Source organism: Leucopleurus acutus (assembly GCF_964270905.1).
Source record: "Leucopleurus acutus genome assembly, chromosome: 2".
Taxonomy (NCBI): Eukaryota; Metazoa; Chordata; class Mammalia; order Artiodactyla; family Delphinidae; genus Leucopleurus; species Leucopleurus acutus.
The window spans coordinates 176966628-176983894 of record NC_139143.1 but is presented as its reverse complement, the minus strand read 5'-3'; the positions used below and the strand labels follow the sequence as shown (position 1 = coordinate 176983894).

The 17267-nt window shown below is 57.3% G+C and overlaps 1 protein-coding gene across 1 annotated transcript in view; it reads right to left on the bottom strand.

Moving 5' to 3' along the window:
- RAP1GAP (RAP1 GTPase activating protein) overlaps positions 1–17267 on the bottom strand; it is a gene marked incomplete at both ends in the record, with an annotated part of 50868 nt that overhangs the window by 17992 nt on the left and 15609 nt on the right. Inside the window, 5 exons of the mRNA XM_082859967.1 lie at positions 1637–1822; positions 2309–2347; positions 3601–3648; positions 4665–4700; positions 11017–11110. Of these exons, the coding sequence (XP_082716093.1) occupies positions 1637–1822; positions 2309–2347; positions 3601–3648; positions 4665–4700; positions 11017–11110 (403 nt within the window). The remainder of the gene's footprint in view (positions 1–1636; positions 1823–2308; positions 2348–3600; positions 3649–4664; positions 4701–11016; positions 11111–17267) is intronic.

Here is a 17267-nt window from a genome sequence, read left to right as displayed (position 1 = left end):
GGCTAATGCCCTGGGCCCAGACTGAGCCCACGCAGCTTCCCAACACCCCAAGGAGTCACCCCTCCTCCCAGCACCCACGAGTGCACGCACACACACTAGAAACGTGACCCCTCCCTTAGTGTGTCTTAATGGAAGGTCAGCCAGAGCTATGTCCAGTTCCTAGCTCAGTAACTGTGCGAACTTAACCAAGTCGTTTTATCTCTCTGAGCCTCAGTTTCCTTTTCTGTAAAAATTAGGACGCTCCTGATCTCACAGAGTAATTATGAAGATGTAATAATAACATCTAACGTTTACTGAGCACTTACTATGTGCCAAACATGGTTCTCGATGCCTTTATCATCCTCATTTCTACAGACGAGGAAACAGGCTCAGGAAGGTTAACTAACTTGCCCGAGGTCACACCATCAATAAACAGAAGAGTCAATAGGCGTCCCCAGGCCATGAGACTCCAGAGCCCACACTACATGCCACCACCTCGTTTGTAAACTGACACAGAGACCGCACTCGGCATGGAACGTGGCACCTACAAGGTCCCAGCGTGTGACCTCCCCTCCAGCTCCCACAGCCTCACCCAATAGCTCCTGCCTGGAATGCCGTTGTCATCGGGTGACACGAGGACAGGTCGTTACTGGGCAGGGTCCCGGCTCTGGGGCAGGTGGTGGGGCAGGGGTTGTACCAATCCAGGTCACACCATGGAATTACTGTCTTCCCCACCTCAAGCTGCCTGAGGGCAGGGCCTGGGGCTGTTTTGTTTGCTGCTGTATACCTGGTGCCCAGAACAGGACCAGGCACACAGCTGGTGCTCATTATTTGTTCACCCTGACTGAGTCCTTTGTGCCGGACACTTTGGGCCGGACACCATTCTAAATGCCTCACAAACATCGTCGCATTAAAGGCATGAGGTGGGTATCATCACCATCTCCGTTTTTACAGATGAAGAACCAGAGGCAGGGGCTTCCCTGGTGGCGCAGTGGTTAAGAATCTGCGTGCCAATGCAGGGGACACGGGTTCGAGCCCTGGTCCGGGAAGATCCCACATGCCACAGAGCAACTAAGCCCGTGTGCCACAACTACTGAGCCTGCGCTCTAGAGCTCACGAGCCACAACTACTGAGCCCACGTGCCACAACTACTGAAGTCCATGCACCTAGAGCCCATGCTCCATGAGAGAAGCCACCGCAATGAGAAGCCCGTGCATCGCAACGAAGAGCAGCCTCCGCTTGCTGCAACTAGAGAAAGCCCACACGCAGCAGCGAAGACCCAACGCAGCCAAAAGTAAATAAAATAAATAAATGTATTAAAAACAAAAAAACAGTCTCCCCATCTTAAAAAAAAGAAAGAAAGAAAGAAACAGAGGCACAGAGAGGGTAAGTGACTTGCCTGATGTCCCATGTAGTGACAGAGCCAGGATTCAAGCCCTGGTAGAGTCTCTGTTAACCACTATGCCATAACACTGCCTTTTGCAATAAATGTTTGTTGACTGAATGAGTGAATCCACTACGCATGCTCCCTGGACTCTGCAACAGACAGCCAGCCCAGCCCACGGTTCCGCTCCCTCCCAGGCCCAGCGTCCCCCAGGGCTGGGCTGTGACCCACTCCCCAGCCAGCCCAGCCCCCCAACACCAGCGGGCCACACACCTTGCCAAGAAAGTGCTTGCGGTAGATGCGGGCGGTGGGGTTGCATTCCAGCTTCACCTTGGCCGTGGGTGACTGCAGCGGCTCTGTCTCCGGGATGCTGGTGATTTCGTGATTGGTGCCTTCAATCCAGTAGCCCCCAAACTGGGGCAGCAGGATGAGGGGGAAGGGCCCTTCTCGCCCCAGGACCTGAAGGAGGACACAGCTGAGAGCCACCCACACTGCACGCCACTGGGGGCCCCAAGACACCCCCCATTTCAGACCTGGAGCCACTTCTGCCATGGCTAAGGAGTACTAGGGGACAGCCCAGAGCCTATGTGGGTCCCAGGGATCAAATCCACCTCCTTCAAGGCACTTGCTCCAGCCCTTCTCCTCCCACTGCAGGCACAGACCCAGATGCACAGAGCCCCATGTCCCAGTCTCAAAGGATGGGAGTGTGGGGACAGGTAAAGCTGAGAGCATGACGTTGGCCGCGAGGCTGGCATATTTGGCTCAGAGGCCTAAGGGTTCACATGGGCTCTGAAGTCTTGGGCTTGTAAACTGAGTCTCCAACACCCAGAGCAAGGCCTGTGGTCAGGCTCTTGACAAGGAGGAGGACCCGGCTGTCCAGACTCCCTGAGGGAGTGCCTCCTGGGCTCGGGATGGAGATGGGCTCGGTGGGATCCGGTCGGTTACCTCGTGGACGCTCGGGTAGGGAATGTAGTCCTCCTCCGTCTGCAAAACACAAGCAGGGCAGAGGCCCAGCTGGGGTGGGGTCCTTACCCTTTACTTCCAGCCTCCCCAGAACACCTGCTGTTCAGGCAGCACCCCCGGGCTGGGGTTGCGGTTGGGGCTGCTTCCTCATCTCCCCATCCCGTGTGGGCTGACCCCACGAGGCAGGGACTGAGGCAGGCTTAGCTCACTGAGTGCTGGCAGCCTCTTCTGGGTCTCCTGCCTGGGGAAAAGGAGGCTCACTGCATCCCCAGAAGAAACCTCTGGACCAGTGGTTCTCAGTGCATCAGAATGGCCTGGAGGGCTCATTAAACTGATTGCTTTGCCCCACCCTCGGAGTTTCTTGTGCAGTGCGTCTGGGTGGAGCCCAAGAATTTATATGCCAACAAGCTCCCAGGTGATGCCGATGCTTCTGGCCTGAGGACCACACTCTGAGAAGCCCTGTTCCAGACAAAGCATCAGCCTTGTGCCCATGAGCCCCACTTTAACCCTCATCCCTGTAGCCCTGGGTCCACTCCCCTAAGCCCAGCCACTGATATTCTGGGATGATTGGGGTCCCAAATTACCAACCATCGTACCGTGTACCTACCTGGAGGGGCTCTGCAGCTCCCACCCCAAGAAAATCCTGAGTCTAAAGAGCCTCCTCACGCCTCCTTTGGTCCCCAGCTTCCTGTTAGTCTCTTCATGAAGGCTGGCGGGTAACGAGGCTACCCCTCCCCATCTCTCCGTCTCTCCCCCTCCCCCTCAGCCGTCCCAGGCAGGAGCTACACGGAGAGGGGGAGCGTAAGCCTCCTGGGTCCTGGGTACGAGTCTTTCTGCCACTGCTGATCACAAGTGGCTTCAAGGAAAACCTTTTACGGCAGGCTATCGTGAGGGATGGGGCTTCGATTTTGCGATGGGGAAGCCTGGAGAGGCAGGGTGAGTTTACAGTGGTGCAGATGGGGTGAGGAGGAGCTGGAATGAAGGCCTACAGGCAGGGAGGTGTTCTCCACACCTTAGCCTCCTCGAGGGGAGGGGCTGGGTATACCCTGCTTCCCCCTTGGCACCAGCACCAGCCCGCAGTAGGGCTACTTCACGAAAGGGGGGCGCAGATTCTCCTGGGCTGGCTGCTCGGCTGGGGCAGCACTTCCCCCACCCCTAGAGAGGGAGTCTGCCTCCCCCTTCCCGTCCCCTCCCATCCCCAAGCCCTTTGGAGAGCACTGCTCAGGAAGCCAAAGGCCCCCAGAAGGGTGGAGTGGTTCCAGATTCAGACCTACTTTGAGGGGTGGTGGGAAGGAGCATCGCTGTTCATCCATCCTGCTTCCCTGCAAAGAGAAGGCAGCACATCCCGTCACCCCCTTCCCTGCTGCTGGAAGCAGCACCCCTTCCAGGTAGATGGTGCTGTGGAGGTGCTCCCAGGGCAGGGCGCTGGCTGCCGGGTTACTCAGGCCTCTGCAGGGCTGGCCCTCCTGGAGGGAACGGGGGCTGCGGGAGGCTGGCAGCAGCAGGGAGGGCTCAGGGCTCTGGTCACTGCTGGGAGTGGGGGCAGGGCCAGCGTGCACGCTTGTGTGTGAGCTGGGGAGGGAGGCCGCTGCTTCTACACAGATACGTGTTGTTGAGAGCAAGAGGGAGAGGGAGAGAGAAAGGAAGAGGGAGATGGGGAGAGAGAGGGGGAGGGAGAGAAGGAGGGGGAGAGGTGGAGATGGAAAGACTAAGAGAGGCAGGGAAACAGGAAGATGGCAGGAGACGGGGTTTGGAGGGTGACCCGATATCAGGAAAGCTCCTGAGGTTGGTTCAAGTCCCCCGGCCGCCTCCTAACACACACCCAAGCGAAAAACACAGACGAGGGCCTGGAAGACCAGGGCTGGGGAGTGGAGGATGGCCAGGGGTCAGGCAGAGGGGGCGGGGGCTGCCCGGTTCCTTAACACCTCCCCGGACCTGCAGCCCAGCCTCTGGTTGCCCTGTGCCCTGGCATCTGTCCCTCCCCCCGTTCCACACAGGGTCCTGCAGAGCCTGTGATGCCTCTTGGGAGATGGGGGATGGTATGTGTATGCGGGGTGGGTTGAGGCACTGACCCCAGCAACCTACACAGGGATGGGAGCTGGAGAGACGCAAGTGGGGCCTGCGCCCTGGGTCAGTCAGGCAGTTGGGCACTATCAGTCCCCATCCCCAGACAAAGGGCTCTGGACAGCACACTGCCAACATCTCCTCCTGGCACGGTCTGTGAGAGCTCCCGGCCCGTCCTCAGAGAGACGTAGGGCTGCAGACACAGCAAGGGCCCCCCGCCCCCAGTCCAGCCCCCTCTGTGGCTCCCCAGAACGGGCTCCAGAGCCCACCTCACCTGCATCTTTTCAATCATCTCAAACAGATCTGTGTTCTGCAACAGAGATGGAGAGAGCAGGTCAGCACCGGGGTAGCCCAGCTGATCCTGCAAGTCTCCAAGGAGTCTCCACCTGCCCCAGCCCTCCTGGTGCCCCAACTCTGACCAAACACCGTGGACCTGTCCAAGCAGCAAGAGGGAGTGGAAGGGACATCATAGGATGGGGCTCTGTGCCACTGACTGGCAGAGTTTGACCAACTGCCCGGAGAAGTCTGCCCAGAGTCCAGCACCCTCCCCAGGCAGCCCACCCCACTCAGTCCCCTTCCCCAAAGGAGGAGGCTGCTGCCTCAGACAAAGAAGGTCTTGACCTTTGGGGAGAGACACACCTCCCCCATGTCACTGCAAGACTGGCAGTGCCCGGATCGGCCCACGGACCCCTCAGAAGAGCCCCAGGTCCCAACTCCAGAGACGAGCCCAGCTGGGATCCTCAGGAGAGTCTGTGGTTCCACTCACCTCTGGAAGGAGGGCCCCATCCTCCCCCCCAAGCAGTGTGGGCTGGGCGTCTGTTGGGGGAGAGAATGCTGGGATGTCCCATTGGCCCAATACCTGTGTCTGAGTCCACACATTCCCCCTCCTCCCTCCTCCCTCCTCACACTCCAGCCAGCCTCTCCTGAGGCTAGCCCGGGCACACACAGGGTTAATCCGGGCATCTGCCAGCTGTGCTTGGCAGCTTCAGCCTCTCCAGCGCCAACTCCCTACGAGCCTTCCTGGAAGGCGGCATCCTTGCCGGCTGGCGGAGCTGGGGGCTGGGCCTGGGAAGCCCCCAGAGTCTCTAGGAGAGCGCCCCTCCCCCAGCACCTCCAAGTCCTCAATTCAGTCGGCTCCTGCTGTCCAGTGGGGGCACTGCCTGAGCTCACACACACATGTGCTGTGGGGTTGTACACCAGGAAACACACACTCCCTCTCTCTCTCTTTCTCTCTTGCTCAAACACACACAGGCCTGCACACCAATATTTAAACACAGTCTCACTGTACCAAAGAAAGCAAACACACAGAAACCCACACGCAGAAACCCACCGGGTCTGTGCACATCAATTCTTACAGCTACACGCTAACATACAAATACACGTGTCAGTGTCCTACATCACACAACAGCACATTCCCTCACACACTTACAGGTCTATGTCGCGTAAGAGCCGCACACACAAATGCAAACCCACCCCTATGCAGATCTGCGCAGCTGCACCAGTAATTGCACACGAAGCTACACGAACGCCACCAAACTACTCTCACATCCACGTGCCGAGAGACAAAATAACATGCACTCGCAGACACAGGCAGGTATGTTCATGGAAACTGAGCCACAGAGCCCCACCGCCATGCACAGTTCACCCTTCCCCATCAGTCATACTCCCTGTACAACAGACGTGACAGACTTGATCCCATAACATTAAATGAGTTTTGAGAAAAAGGAAAAGCATGCAGCAACTATGGAAGTGGTTAATCGCCAAGGATGAGGGGCATTGGTCTGAACCACACACACACACACACACACACACACACACACACGCTACACGGAGCTGTCTGTTAAAGATCACAAGACACAGACACCCCATGTGCACACTGTGAGGCCTGTCCACAGAGGCAAAACCCACCCTGTAAAATGCACGACAGGAGTCCACAGGAGATGGTGACCCATGGCCCCTGTGGCCACACCCAACACTTCTGAGCTTGGAAGACAATTCCACAGGCAATTAGAGCAGAGACCATAGACACACATCTGCAGTCCAGGTAGACAAACACGCCTGTCAGCCAACACCTTGCACAGCAGCAACATCAGCATCTGTGCCTGGGTGAGCCACATAACCTCAGCCCAGCACAGTCCCAGCACCAGTGATACAGGTGCACTGATGTCCCCCAGAATACCCCACTCAGGGTAACATGGCCTTACATGGCCAGAAACAACGCACTGGGAGTCACAGCCACATAAACACTGACACATGGTACTGTCACCCAGAGCGCACACACAGCAACAAGTGATACCCACAGATACAGCCTCATTAGTGCATCAGACGTTCTGACACATGGAAGGCTGTGAGTGAAGTGCCCCAGGGCACCAAGCAAAGTTACACTGTGACATTCAGACCCTTCCTAAAGGGGGAAGGGGATGGATGAAGTGGTCCTAAGGCTAGCGCCCACACACACACATCCACACACACGCACACACACATCCACACACACACAGAGTGCCCCCGCAGCCCAGAGCCACAGTGCAACCACGAGCACTCTGTTCCGTAGGCAGCTGCAGAAAGAGCTCAAGGCCTGGGACCCCAGGGCAGGGGTGTGCCCTGTGGCCTCGATGGCCGTGTGTCAGCCCAGAAGCTAACACACCCTCCATGACGGAGCCTCGCACACCCGCCCTGACTGGGGCAGAGCCTGCCGGGCTCCGAAGAAGTTGGGCTGATCCGTCTCCCGCAGACCCCCTCGGCCAGGCCGCCTTCGCCCTGGTCCTCACCTGCCAGCCGGCCCCAGAGGGCAGTGATCCCCTCCGAGGACGGCCCGGGGGCTCCAGGGGCCGCGGCTGCGCCATCCTGAGCTCGGCCCGGCCCCGGCCCCCACCCCGGCAGCGCTTTAGCTGACCCAGCCGGCTCCGGCCCGCGCGAGCCCAGGCCCGGGCCCCGCAGCGCCGAGCTCCGCGCTCCCGGCTTCGGGCTCCCGCGGCGCGCTGCCTGCGCTGGGCTCGCCGGGCTGCCGGGCCCTGAGGGGGCGGGGCGCCAGGTACGGGCAGCGCGGGGACCGGGGCGGGGCTTCGGGGATCCGGGGCGGGGACACAGGAGGCCCCGCCCCGGACACTGCGCCTGCGCGCTCTTGCTAGCGCGTTGGGAGCTTTCGGCGCGGGCCCTTGGGCCCCGAGGCTCTTCAGCGCACCCATAGCGTGCGTCCTCTACCTTCCCAAACTCTGGGTACCACGCCTTAGGGCCTCAGGGATGGGCTTCTTGGGCTGGGCTTTGAAGTCGGGGAGGAAGTGGCAGGGGTTGGGGGCGGTTACCTTGGAGACAGAGGGCTTTTCTTAAGCATCTACTTAATGTTGGACCCTTTGCAAGTCTTATCCTCGCCCCACAACTCAAGAGGTACGAGTGTCATCCCCATTTTACAGAAGAGAAAACTGATTCCAAGAGATAAAATATCATGCTGAAGATCACACGTCTTGGAAAAGGCAGAACTAGGAATCCAGGGAAAGGCTTGGAGCTCTCTCCCCTCCCACCTCCTCACCTCCACCCCCCTCTAATGCCTGCCAGTGGCTGACCTGTACCCTCCCTTCCCCAGGCCCCATGCCCATACCTGTCCCTAACTGCCCCTGATCCTGGGAGAGGGAGGGAACAGGGCCTGCCAAGGACCCACACATGGAGAAGACTTAAGCATATGCAGGTTCTAGCTCTGGCCTTGCTACAACTAGCTGAGTAGACCTGAGTGAGTCCCTGCCACCTCTGTAGGCCTCAGGTTCCCCATCTGTAAAATATAAGGCCTCTGAAAGCCCTTCCAGCTGATCCTGCACTGTGTCTGCCACTGAACAGTGGGGGGCAGGGCCTCAGCATCCCCTCCCCAGACAGATGCTGGGAAAGCAGCAATAGCTTCCTGAGCTGTGGCCAAGTCAACACCAGCTGCTTCAGACCCTGCGGGGCAGGGCTGCCCACCAGCTCAGTACCCAACCTCTCTTCAGCTTCCTGAAGGAGCTGTTGGCAGCTACCCACCACTCTCCATCTCCAGGGCCAAGGCCTCCTGGAAGGAAAGCACCGCACCTTCCTTTCCCCCAGACCTGGCCCTGGGTCAAGCTGGAGCCCAGGAAGCCGGTGGGAACTCTGGAGATGTGTATTCCAGACACAGTGTAGCTTTGTTTTTAATAATTAACAGCAGCAAATATTGATTCACGCAGGCACTTCCAGGCCTGAGCGCTTCCGGGCACCCATCGAAATGCAGCCAGAGAAACATTCATTCCCACACTGGGAGGAGGAAAGAGCTGCTCGCATCACCGGAGACATCTGTGTGCCAGGAGTGGAGGGTGTGCACATGTGTGCATGCAGCTGTGTAGATGTGTGTGACTGAGATCAGATGGGGACATCCTGGGTGTGCATATTTGTGTGTTTGTACATGTGTATCTGTATATACATGCATGCGTACATCTGCGAGTCTCTGAATACACCTGCAGACATGTGAATGCACCCATGTATGTAGGTGTGGGTAGGCTGTGTATGTACGTGTGTGCAGATTTCTAAATCCTCAAGCAGAAAAAATCCTACAGCAGGGCAGGGTAGGAGGGTCTTGGATAGCTCAGTGTCTATACAAATGCGGCTTCCCAGTGAGAGGGGGATGTCCTTTCTGGGTGTTCTGTCCTGCCCTGGGAACGTAATGATGCTGGTAATAGTTCAGCTTCCTAATTTGAACTTTCCAAAATTACTTTCACAGTCATCCCCCAACTGCAAGCTGGCAAGGTGGGTAGAAGAGAAACTGCCACCTCTATATCACAGATCAGAACTGAGGCCCACAGAGGGGCAGGGATGTGCCCATTGGCACAGGGAGGTCAACTGCCCCTCACACTGGCTCCACCATCAACATTATAAACGTGTGCAGAGCTGGGGGAGGGGGAGTGGAGAATGTGTCACAGACCTGGGACCCCTCAGCCCCACCACTGGTTTGCTGGGGACCCTGTCTCTCTGGGCCCTGGTTTCCTTTGCTGTCAAAGGAGTACGATGTACAGACTGTGTCTTGATTCTGGGGTGGGGGCGGGCTGTTGGGATGGGGCAGTTTGGAGCCCGCAGCCGGCTGGGCTGTATTGGCACAAATGGAGGCTTCTAGCCAAACTGGGCAGAGGGGAGGTAGCTCAGAGCTAATCTGAGAAGGCCAGCCCCAGGCTGGCCAAGCAGGCAGGACTCAGGGAGATGGGCTCTTCTAACCCTCATTTTCCCAACAGGAACACTGAGGCCCAGGAAGGGGAAGTGAACCCAGGCCTCCTACTGGATGCTTACGGGGAGAGGGACTGGGAGACTCACTTCTGAGCCCAGCTGCCATGGAGTCGCTCCCTACTGCCAGGTCCCAGGATCCACATGGCCCAGTCTTGGGCTGTCGCCCAGGCACAGACAACAGGAGAGGATCTCAAGAACCCCTTGATACGATCCCTAGGACCCGCTGCACTTGGACCCCCTTGGAGGTGGTGATCCAAAAGTACACCATTCGTTGGACATGTGCCCTCCTGGCCTAGAAGAAGTATATGGCCCTTGTTCCAGGTCAGAGCACTGGGAAAGGAGCTTGGCAGATCCTGCCTCTGCTATTTCCCGGCTGTGTGACCTTGGGAAAACCACTTCCCCTCTCTGAGCATCTGGATCCTCATCTGGAGAATGCCTACCACCAAGGTTTGATGGAAGGACCAAGAGGCATGGTATCTGTGGACGTGCTTTAGAAACTGAAAAGTGTACTACGGAAGTGACAGCTTATTACCCTCTGCATTAGAGATGCCACCAGACTAGGCACTCTGGTCAGATAACATGAGTTCTGGTCCTAGACCCATCACATCCTACCTGTGTGTCTTTGAGCAAGTAACCTAACCTCTCTGAGCCTCGATTTCTTATCTGCAAAATGGGACTAATAAGAGTACTAATGTAAGTACATAGTAGTTAGAGTTTGAGAATGAAATGAGATACTGCACGTAAAGCATTAAGTACCCACCTGGCACATAGGAAATCTCAATAAATGCTAGTGGTTATTACTGGTATTTGACACCCTGTATAAGTTGTTTAGTTATTTATCTCCTAACTGGACTATGGCTCCCTGAGGGCAGCGTCTGTGTCAAATTGATTTCTGGCACCTCAGTGCCCAACACAAAGTTGACCCAGGTCAGGTGCTGGGCAAACATTTGATTTCAATGATAACAACAAGAATAGCCTCATTTATAGGGTGCTTACTCTGTGCCAGATGTTGTGCACAGAGTGTTTTATCATCACTTTTCACACTTGACCCCACTTCAGAGGGCGACCTCTCACAGTAGCCTGTGAAGTGGGGTATTATCATTATACCTGATTTACAGATGAGGAAACTGATGGTGATGTTGATAACGAATATGAGGAAGAATAGCTGTTTGGCCAGTTTATTCCCAGTTGTTTTGCCCCCAACAGTGCTACAGACCCTGGTTCAACTTCTGAGACTGTACCAGGCCCACCCAGGGGCGAGGAGTTGTATACCCTTGTTGGGGGGCTAAACCCCAAGCAGCATCTACCCAAACATTTTACTTCTGCACAGCAGTCAGTCCTAGGTATCTCTTGGCCCTGGGTCGGGGCGGGGGGTTCTCCAGACCAGGGGCCGTGGGGAGACGGGCACTTACCTTAGGGTGGAGTGAAGCAGTCTGGGAGGGAGCTAAGTCCACTCGTGGCAGGTCTAGTGCCTGAGGGAAGCGCTGGTTCTGCCCATCACTCCTCCTGGAAGAGAAAAAGAGTCTGAGGTCAGGGAGGGCCCCAAGTTGGGAGATTTGTGAACTTTGGGAGGGAGAGTCACTCTCAGAGTTGGGGGACATTAAGGGGGACAGATTTCACAGAGGAGGGGGTCCTGGGTTCCCCAGGAGGCAGGAGAGGAAGGGCTTCCTGAGCAGGGCTGCCAAACAGGCTCTCCTTCCCCAGGGATCACAGCTGTAGACAGGGTCTCACTTCCAGCTCTCCATTAGGCCTCCCTAACCCATACTCCAGCCAAGAGGATGTCCACAGCCCATTCTGAAGATGGGCAGACTGAGGCAGGGGGCAGTGAGGGTTGCTGTAGAGGGCTGAGCCCTGGCTTCTGGACTAAGCAAGGTAGCCCAGCCTCTATGCACCTCTCCCTGAGCCTTTAGGGACAGAGTAGCCTTAAGGCTGAGAGGCCACCTGGGCCATTGCTATTATTAATGACAATAACAATAACGGACACTCATTGGGCCGACTATGTGCCAGGTCCCGTGCCAAGCCCCTCCTTCCAGGCCTGAGGGCACAGACTCATCACCACACTGGCATTCCCACTTTACAGATGAGGACGCAGAGGCACGCAGAGGTCACACAGCGGGTCAGCAGCAGAGCAGCATCTGAGTGGCGCTTGACTGACACCAAGCCCAGACTCTTTGCCCACACCCACCCACGGCCTTCCCTGAGGAAAGGAAGCAGGTCTGGTGAGGGTGAAGTCAGCTCCTATTACCCTAGAAAGTCTGCCGAGGAGGCTCATTCTGGGGTCAGGGAGAGGAAGTGCCCAGTGGTTCCTGGGACCCAGGTGGCCCAGGGCTGGGCAAGCAGTCCTGGCTTCCACCCACCACCTAGGGCCACCCTGACGTGGCTGCACCCCCGCCCCAGTCCCTCGAAGGCTGGTCCTGAGAGGGTGAGTCATTCAGGCCACGGCCAGCTTGAGTCAGGTGGAGCTGGGACTGCCACACCCCAAGAGGGGAAAGGCCTGTGGGAACCTGGCCCAGGAAGGAGACGCTGAGGAAGCTCGGAGCCCCCTTGCTGGCTCCCCTGGGCCCAGCTACTCAGGGAGAAACAGCTCAGAGGAACTGTCCATAGCCCTGCCGCAGGCACCAGCTGCCTCTCCACCTCCCAGGGGGGCCAGCACCTTAAAAGGGGGTCCTGAACTGGGGAGTGCTTGACCCAGAGGATAGACATGGTGGCAGTGACATTTCAGGCCTATGGCATCGTTGTAGGGGAGATATTCCCAGGCACTTAACTGTTGTGTGACCTTAAATCAGTGACACACCCCTCTCAGCCTCAGTTTCCAGAAAAAATTCATCATAGAGCCTGGGCAGCTAGAAGCTATTCTCTCAATGAATTCCCTGGTATTCATGCATTCATGGTAAACTCTGGCTCCCCATGGTAGGGTCTCATTAAGTATTTGTTAAATGGACGAGTGAGTGAATGAATGAATGTTGGCAGTGGGAAGGCATTAAAGGTCTGTGAGCAAAACAATGGCCTAAACACAGGTTTCTGTAGATTACAAGGTACAGTGACACGGGGAGAGACTGGGGAAGGGGGAGTGGAGAGAGGCCCATAGAAATGGTCCGGGCAAATTCCACTGAGGCTGCCATGGGGACCCTTGAGACCGACTATGTGCCTGGAACTGTGTCAGGCATATTACGCCTTCACTACTGTGCTGGGAGGCTGGCATTATTCATCCCCTTTTTCACAGATGGAGAAACTAAAGCTCAGAGAGATGAAGCCACTTCCCCGAGCAAGTGGGTGACAGAGTCAGAATTTAAAGCCAAGCCCTTGACACAGCCAGGTCAGCACGGAGAGCGGAGATTGTCCAAAGGCCAGGAAGCCCTGGAGTTGAAGCCCAGGTGAAGCTGGGTCCCCTTGATGGCAGCGATCACTGTCTCGGTGGCCCTGGCTGCCGAGTGGAGGTTTTTGCCCATGATTGAGCTATTCGGGTGCTGTCCTTCTGTCTGTCCCTTCTCATACCCCAAGGCTCAGGCTGTGGCCACTGCAGGTCAGCCTGGCAGCAGCTCCCCAACACGCTCCCCTTCCAGAACCCGTCTCCGTTTCCCTGTGTCCAGGTGCCCCCTCATGCAGGACTGCTCACGTTGGCACAGGACTCGGTAGGTCTCTCAAGACAAGGGGGCTCTTGCTTCTGTTGGAGTGCTGCCCAAGGCCCTCAGCTCTCCAGTTCCTGGCTGTCCAGAGTCTGCCCCTCACAGGCAACCCCTCCACCTCAAAGGTCATTGCTGAGGCCCTAAGGGGCAGGGGAAGTGAGGGGCTCCAGGATGAGAATAGCGCAGAAATCAGAGGCCCCAGGTCCTGCCTGCCCCAATCCATCCCAGCTCTGCAGGGATAGAAGGACAATAATGACAAAAGCCACAGCCTCCCTGTGCCTTCCATGAGTTTTCTTAATCCTCACAGCGCCCCAGTGAGGCAGGTGCTCAAAATCTACCTGCTTTACACATGAGGAAACTGAGGCTCAGAAAGGTATATTAACTTGCCCAAGGTCGCACAGTTAATGAGGCAGAGCAGGCATTTGAACCCAGGTTTGTCACTCCAGAGCCAAAGATCTGAACTTCAGAGCATGGGCAGCCAGCCCTGTGGACCCAGCACGTCACATCAGGGACGTAATAACAACAGTAACTGGGCTTCCCTGGTGGCACAGTGGTTGAGAGTCCGCCTGCCGATGCAGACCGGGTTCGTGTCCTGGCCCACGAAGCGGCTGGGCCTGTGAGCATGGCTGCTGAGCCTGCGCGTCCGGAGCCTGTGCTCCGCAACGGGAGAGGCCACAACAGTGAGAGGCCCGCGTACCACAAAAAAATAATAATAATAACAGTAACAACAGCAAGGGCAGCCAACCCTGATGCAGGATGTACCGCGTGCAGACCCTGAGCGAATGGCTTCACTTGTATTACCTCATTTAATTCTGTTTCAGAGGAGGGAACTAAGACACAGAGGTTAAGCAACGTGTCCAAGGTCACGCTGATAGTGAAATACAGAGGCTTTGAACCTCCAGCCGTCGGATCTAGACGCTGCCCTAATGTTACACTATTATCTCTTAGAAAATAGTAGCTGCTCAATCAGGGCTTCTGAAGAAATGAATAAACTCAGGTTCTTGCCTCCCTCCCTCCCCCCTCCCCTCCTGATGCCTCCTCTTCCTCGTCTTAGCCTTCCTCACCTCTCACACACCTCTCCCCCACCTTTCTAGCCCACCATGCACTCTCCTCTGCCTCTGGTCTCCGCAGACCTCCCCCTATTTGGTTATTTTCCTCCCTCCCATGAACTTGAATCTCTCTTTCTCTCCTATCCCACCCTTGTCTCCTCCCGACCTCCATTCTTCCGTTCACACGGGGGCCTCCCAAGTCTCTGCCCGCTCCCCATTTCTCTGGAAACCTTCCTGACCCTAGGGCCTGGCTCAGCTTAAAATGCTTTGCCTTCTTCCTGCACACGCAGCAGCTGGGACATGGGGAACTCTCCCCACTTTTCCGTTCCCCTGGCCAGGACCGTAGTCATAGCTGCACAGCACTCTACAGTTCACATAGACATTGTCTCATTCAATCACCATGGCAGTCTTGTGAGGTTGGATTATTATCAGCCTTTTTCCGGATAAGAAAACTGAGGCTGAGAGAGGTTAAGTGACAAGCCCAAGGTCACTCCAGGGAAAGGGCAGTGCCGGGGTTTCACTCTAGCCCAGGGTTCTTCTACTACATGCATCACAGCCGCTCTCAACCCAGGCCCTCAGTCCTGTCACCCAGCCCCCAGCGGCCTCCCCATCACAGCCCCAGGTTCCTGCCGCCACCGCCAAGCATCTTCTCTAGGTCCAGCTCCAATGCTGCCCTGTCTGGCCTGGACACCTGCCTGTAGGTACAGGACACCTGGACACAGGAATAGGCGGCAGCCAGAAAGGAGGTGACTTGCCCAAGGTCACACAGAAAGCCAGAGCCCACCTGGAGTCTGGGCCAGCCACATTCCAGGGTCACCTTCCGGCCCTGCAGGTGTGTGGCCACCAGCCATCTGGCCCTAGCTCCCCTCCCTCTCGGAGTGCCCATCTCTTCCAGGGAAAGGGTGCGGCGGGGTGTGTGGGGAGGGACCCAGTGGCCCAGCTCCTGAGTGGGATGGGCCAGGCCGGAAGCTGCTGCAGACAGCTCCCGGTAACTTGGCAACTGTCACTGCACCTCCTCCCCCTCCCTTATCTCCATGTTGAGGTAACAGTAATAATTGCAGTGTCGTGAGTACAGCTTTTTCTACTTTTCAAAAGCCCTCTTTATCTGCTCACTCCTGGAAGTCTCACCGGAACTGGAGCGGGAGATAAGGCAGTCGCTAGGATCCTCCATTCCCAGAAGGGTAAACTGAGGCTCAGAGAGGTTAAACAACCAACTTGAAGTTACCCAGCAAGGCGGGAGCAGATTAGGAACTAGAACCAGGCCACCACCGGTCCAGGGCCACAGATGCTGCGCTGGGGTGGGGGGCCTCTCAGGGGGGTGTCCACACTCTGCAAAACTGCAGGTCAGACCCAGGTGTGATTGGGGAGAAAGGGAAGACGGAGGACAGGTGACCAGATGCCTCCCTGGGTTGCTTCCCACCTGTTAACCAGCTGGAGAGTTGGTGGGAGGGTCCTGTCTTTTATCTGCAAAATGAGAGACAATGTACCCACCTCCTAAGCCGCGGATTAGAGTAAGCAAGTAAGCCCAGTAGAAGTGTTTGCCATCATTATTATTATTATTAGCCTCTCTCCCAGAGAACCCACCCTTTCAGGGCACCAGAGGGGTGGCTGAGCTATCCTGTGAGTAGGACTTGGCCCTTTGGCCATTCAGAGAGAGCTGCCCTGAACGGAGGCCCCCAGGTGGGTCTGACCCCTGCTGAGTCTCCCAGCCTCATCCCCCCGCCCCCACCCGCCGCTTCCTGCCCTAACCTGGCTGGGCTGCAGGCAGCTTTCCAAACGCGCTGTTTCCCAGGGCTGAGCCTCTGCACAGGCTTTGCCCTTTGCTGGGAGCTCCGTTTTCCTTCTTTTCTCCCCGGTAAACCATTCATGCTTTAAAATGCAATTGAAAGAGGTGGAACTCTGGTGGCCAGAGCAGGTGACACATGACCACCAAGGCAGGAGTCCTGTGACGGGGAGCAGGGTAGCCGGGCAGGTGCTGGACGGCACACACACAAGTTGGGAATCCAGTCCTGGGGGGTGTTGGGAGGGCAGAAGAGGGGCTCAGCCAACCAACGAACATAAGGCTGAGAAGGATTTGTCGGGGGCCAGCCCAGAACCGGGGCCTAAGGGGTCCAGGCCAGCCCAGCACTGGTCACCAGAGCTCAGGGTCCCTTGAATCTCCCTGGTCTTCATGAGATCAACCGGTTCTACCAAACTGGTGATTCACGTTGGGGCGGGGGCATGGGGAAAGGACACAGACCTCAAAGTGAGAAGGGGTCCCGCCCCGGAGGGTCACTCCTGTGAACCTTCAGTCCCCTGAGAGGGCCCTCTGGATGGGCTTGGGAGGCTGCCCGTGCCTCCCAGCCGCGGGGTCAGGCCTGAGGGGACTCTAATCTCCTGAAACCAGAGGCTACGGGCCACCCTGGAGCTGCCCCCTCCCCCCGGGGGCCACAGAAGCCCATTGTCTCCGGAGCTCAACCATCTGGCACCGCTTGCCCCTGGCCTCGCCAAGGTGCCAGGGAAGGTGGCCAGGGGCAGCCGGCGAGCAAGTTTCTGAAGCTAGGCCTGGCCCTCTGGGGCCACGGGGAGGGGCGGCGAGAGCAGGGGCGTCGGGGACACAGGCATGGCTGCTCCTGGCTCTCCTTTCCCCAGGCACCTTTGACCTCAGCCAGGACTCAAGAGGGAGTGTTGAGGGCACAGGAGACAAGGGGGGGGCGAGCCAAGCGCTGTGGTGTCCTGTAATCCTCACAACAGCTCTGACCGAGGCTGCTGTCATCCTCACACCATTTCAGAGATAAGGAGGCAGAGGCTCAGCTAGGTTGCAAGATGGGCCGGGGTCTCGCAGCCGCCCAGCTGCAGAGCTGGCAGGGCCCCCCTGGGGGCGGGAGGAGAGGATCTCAGGCCCCAGGCAGGGCAGAGGGGAGCAGGAAGGGGGCTCGGGGCACCGCACCCTCACCCTGAGCTGGCTGAGCGCCGAGACAACCGGATCCCAGAGCTGCGCCAGGCAGC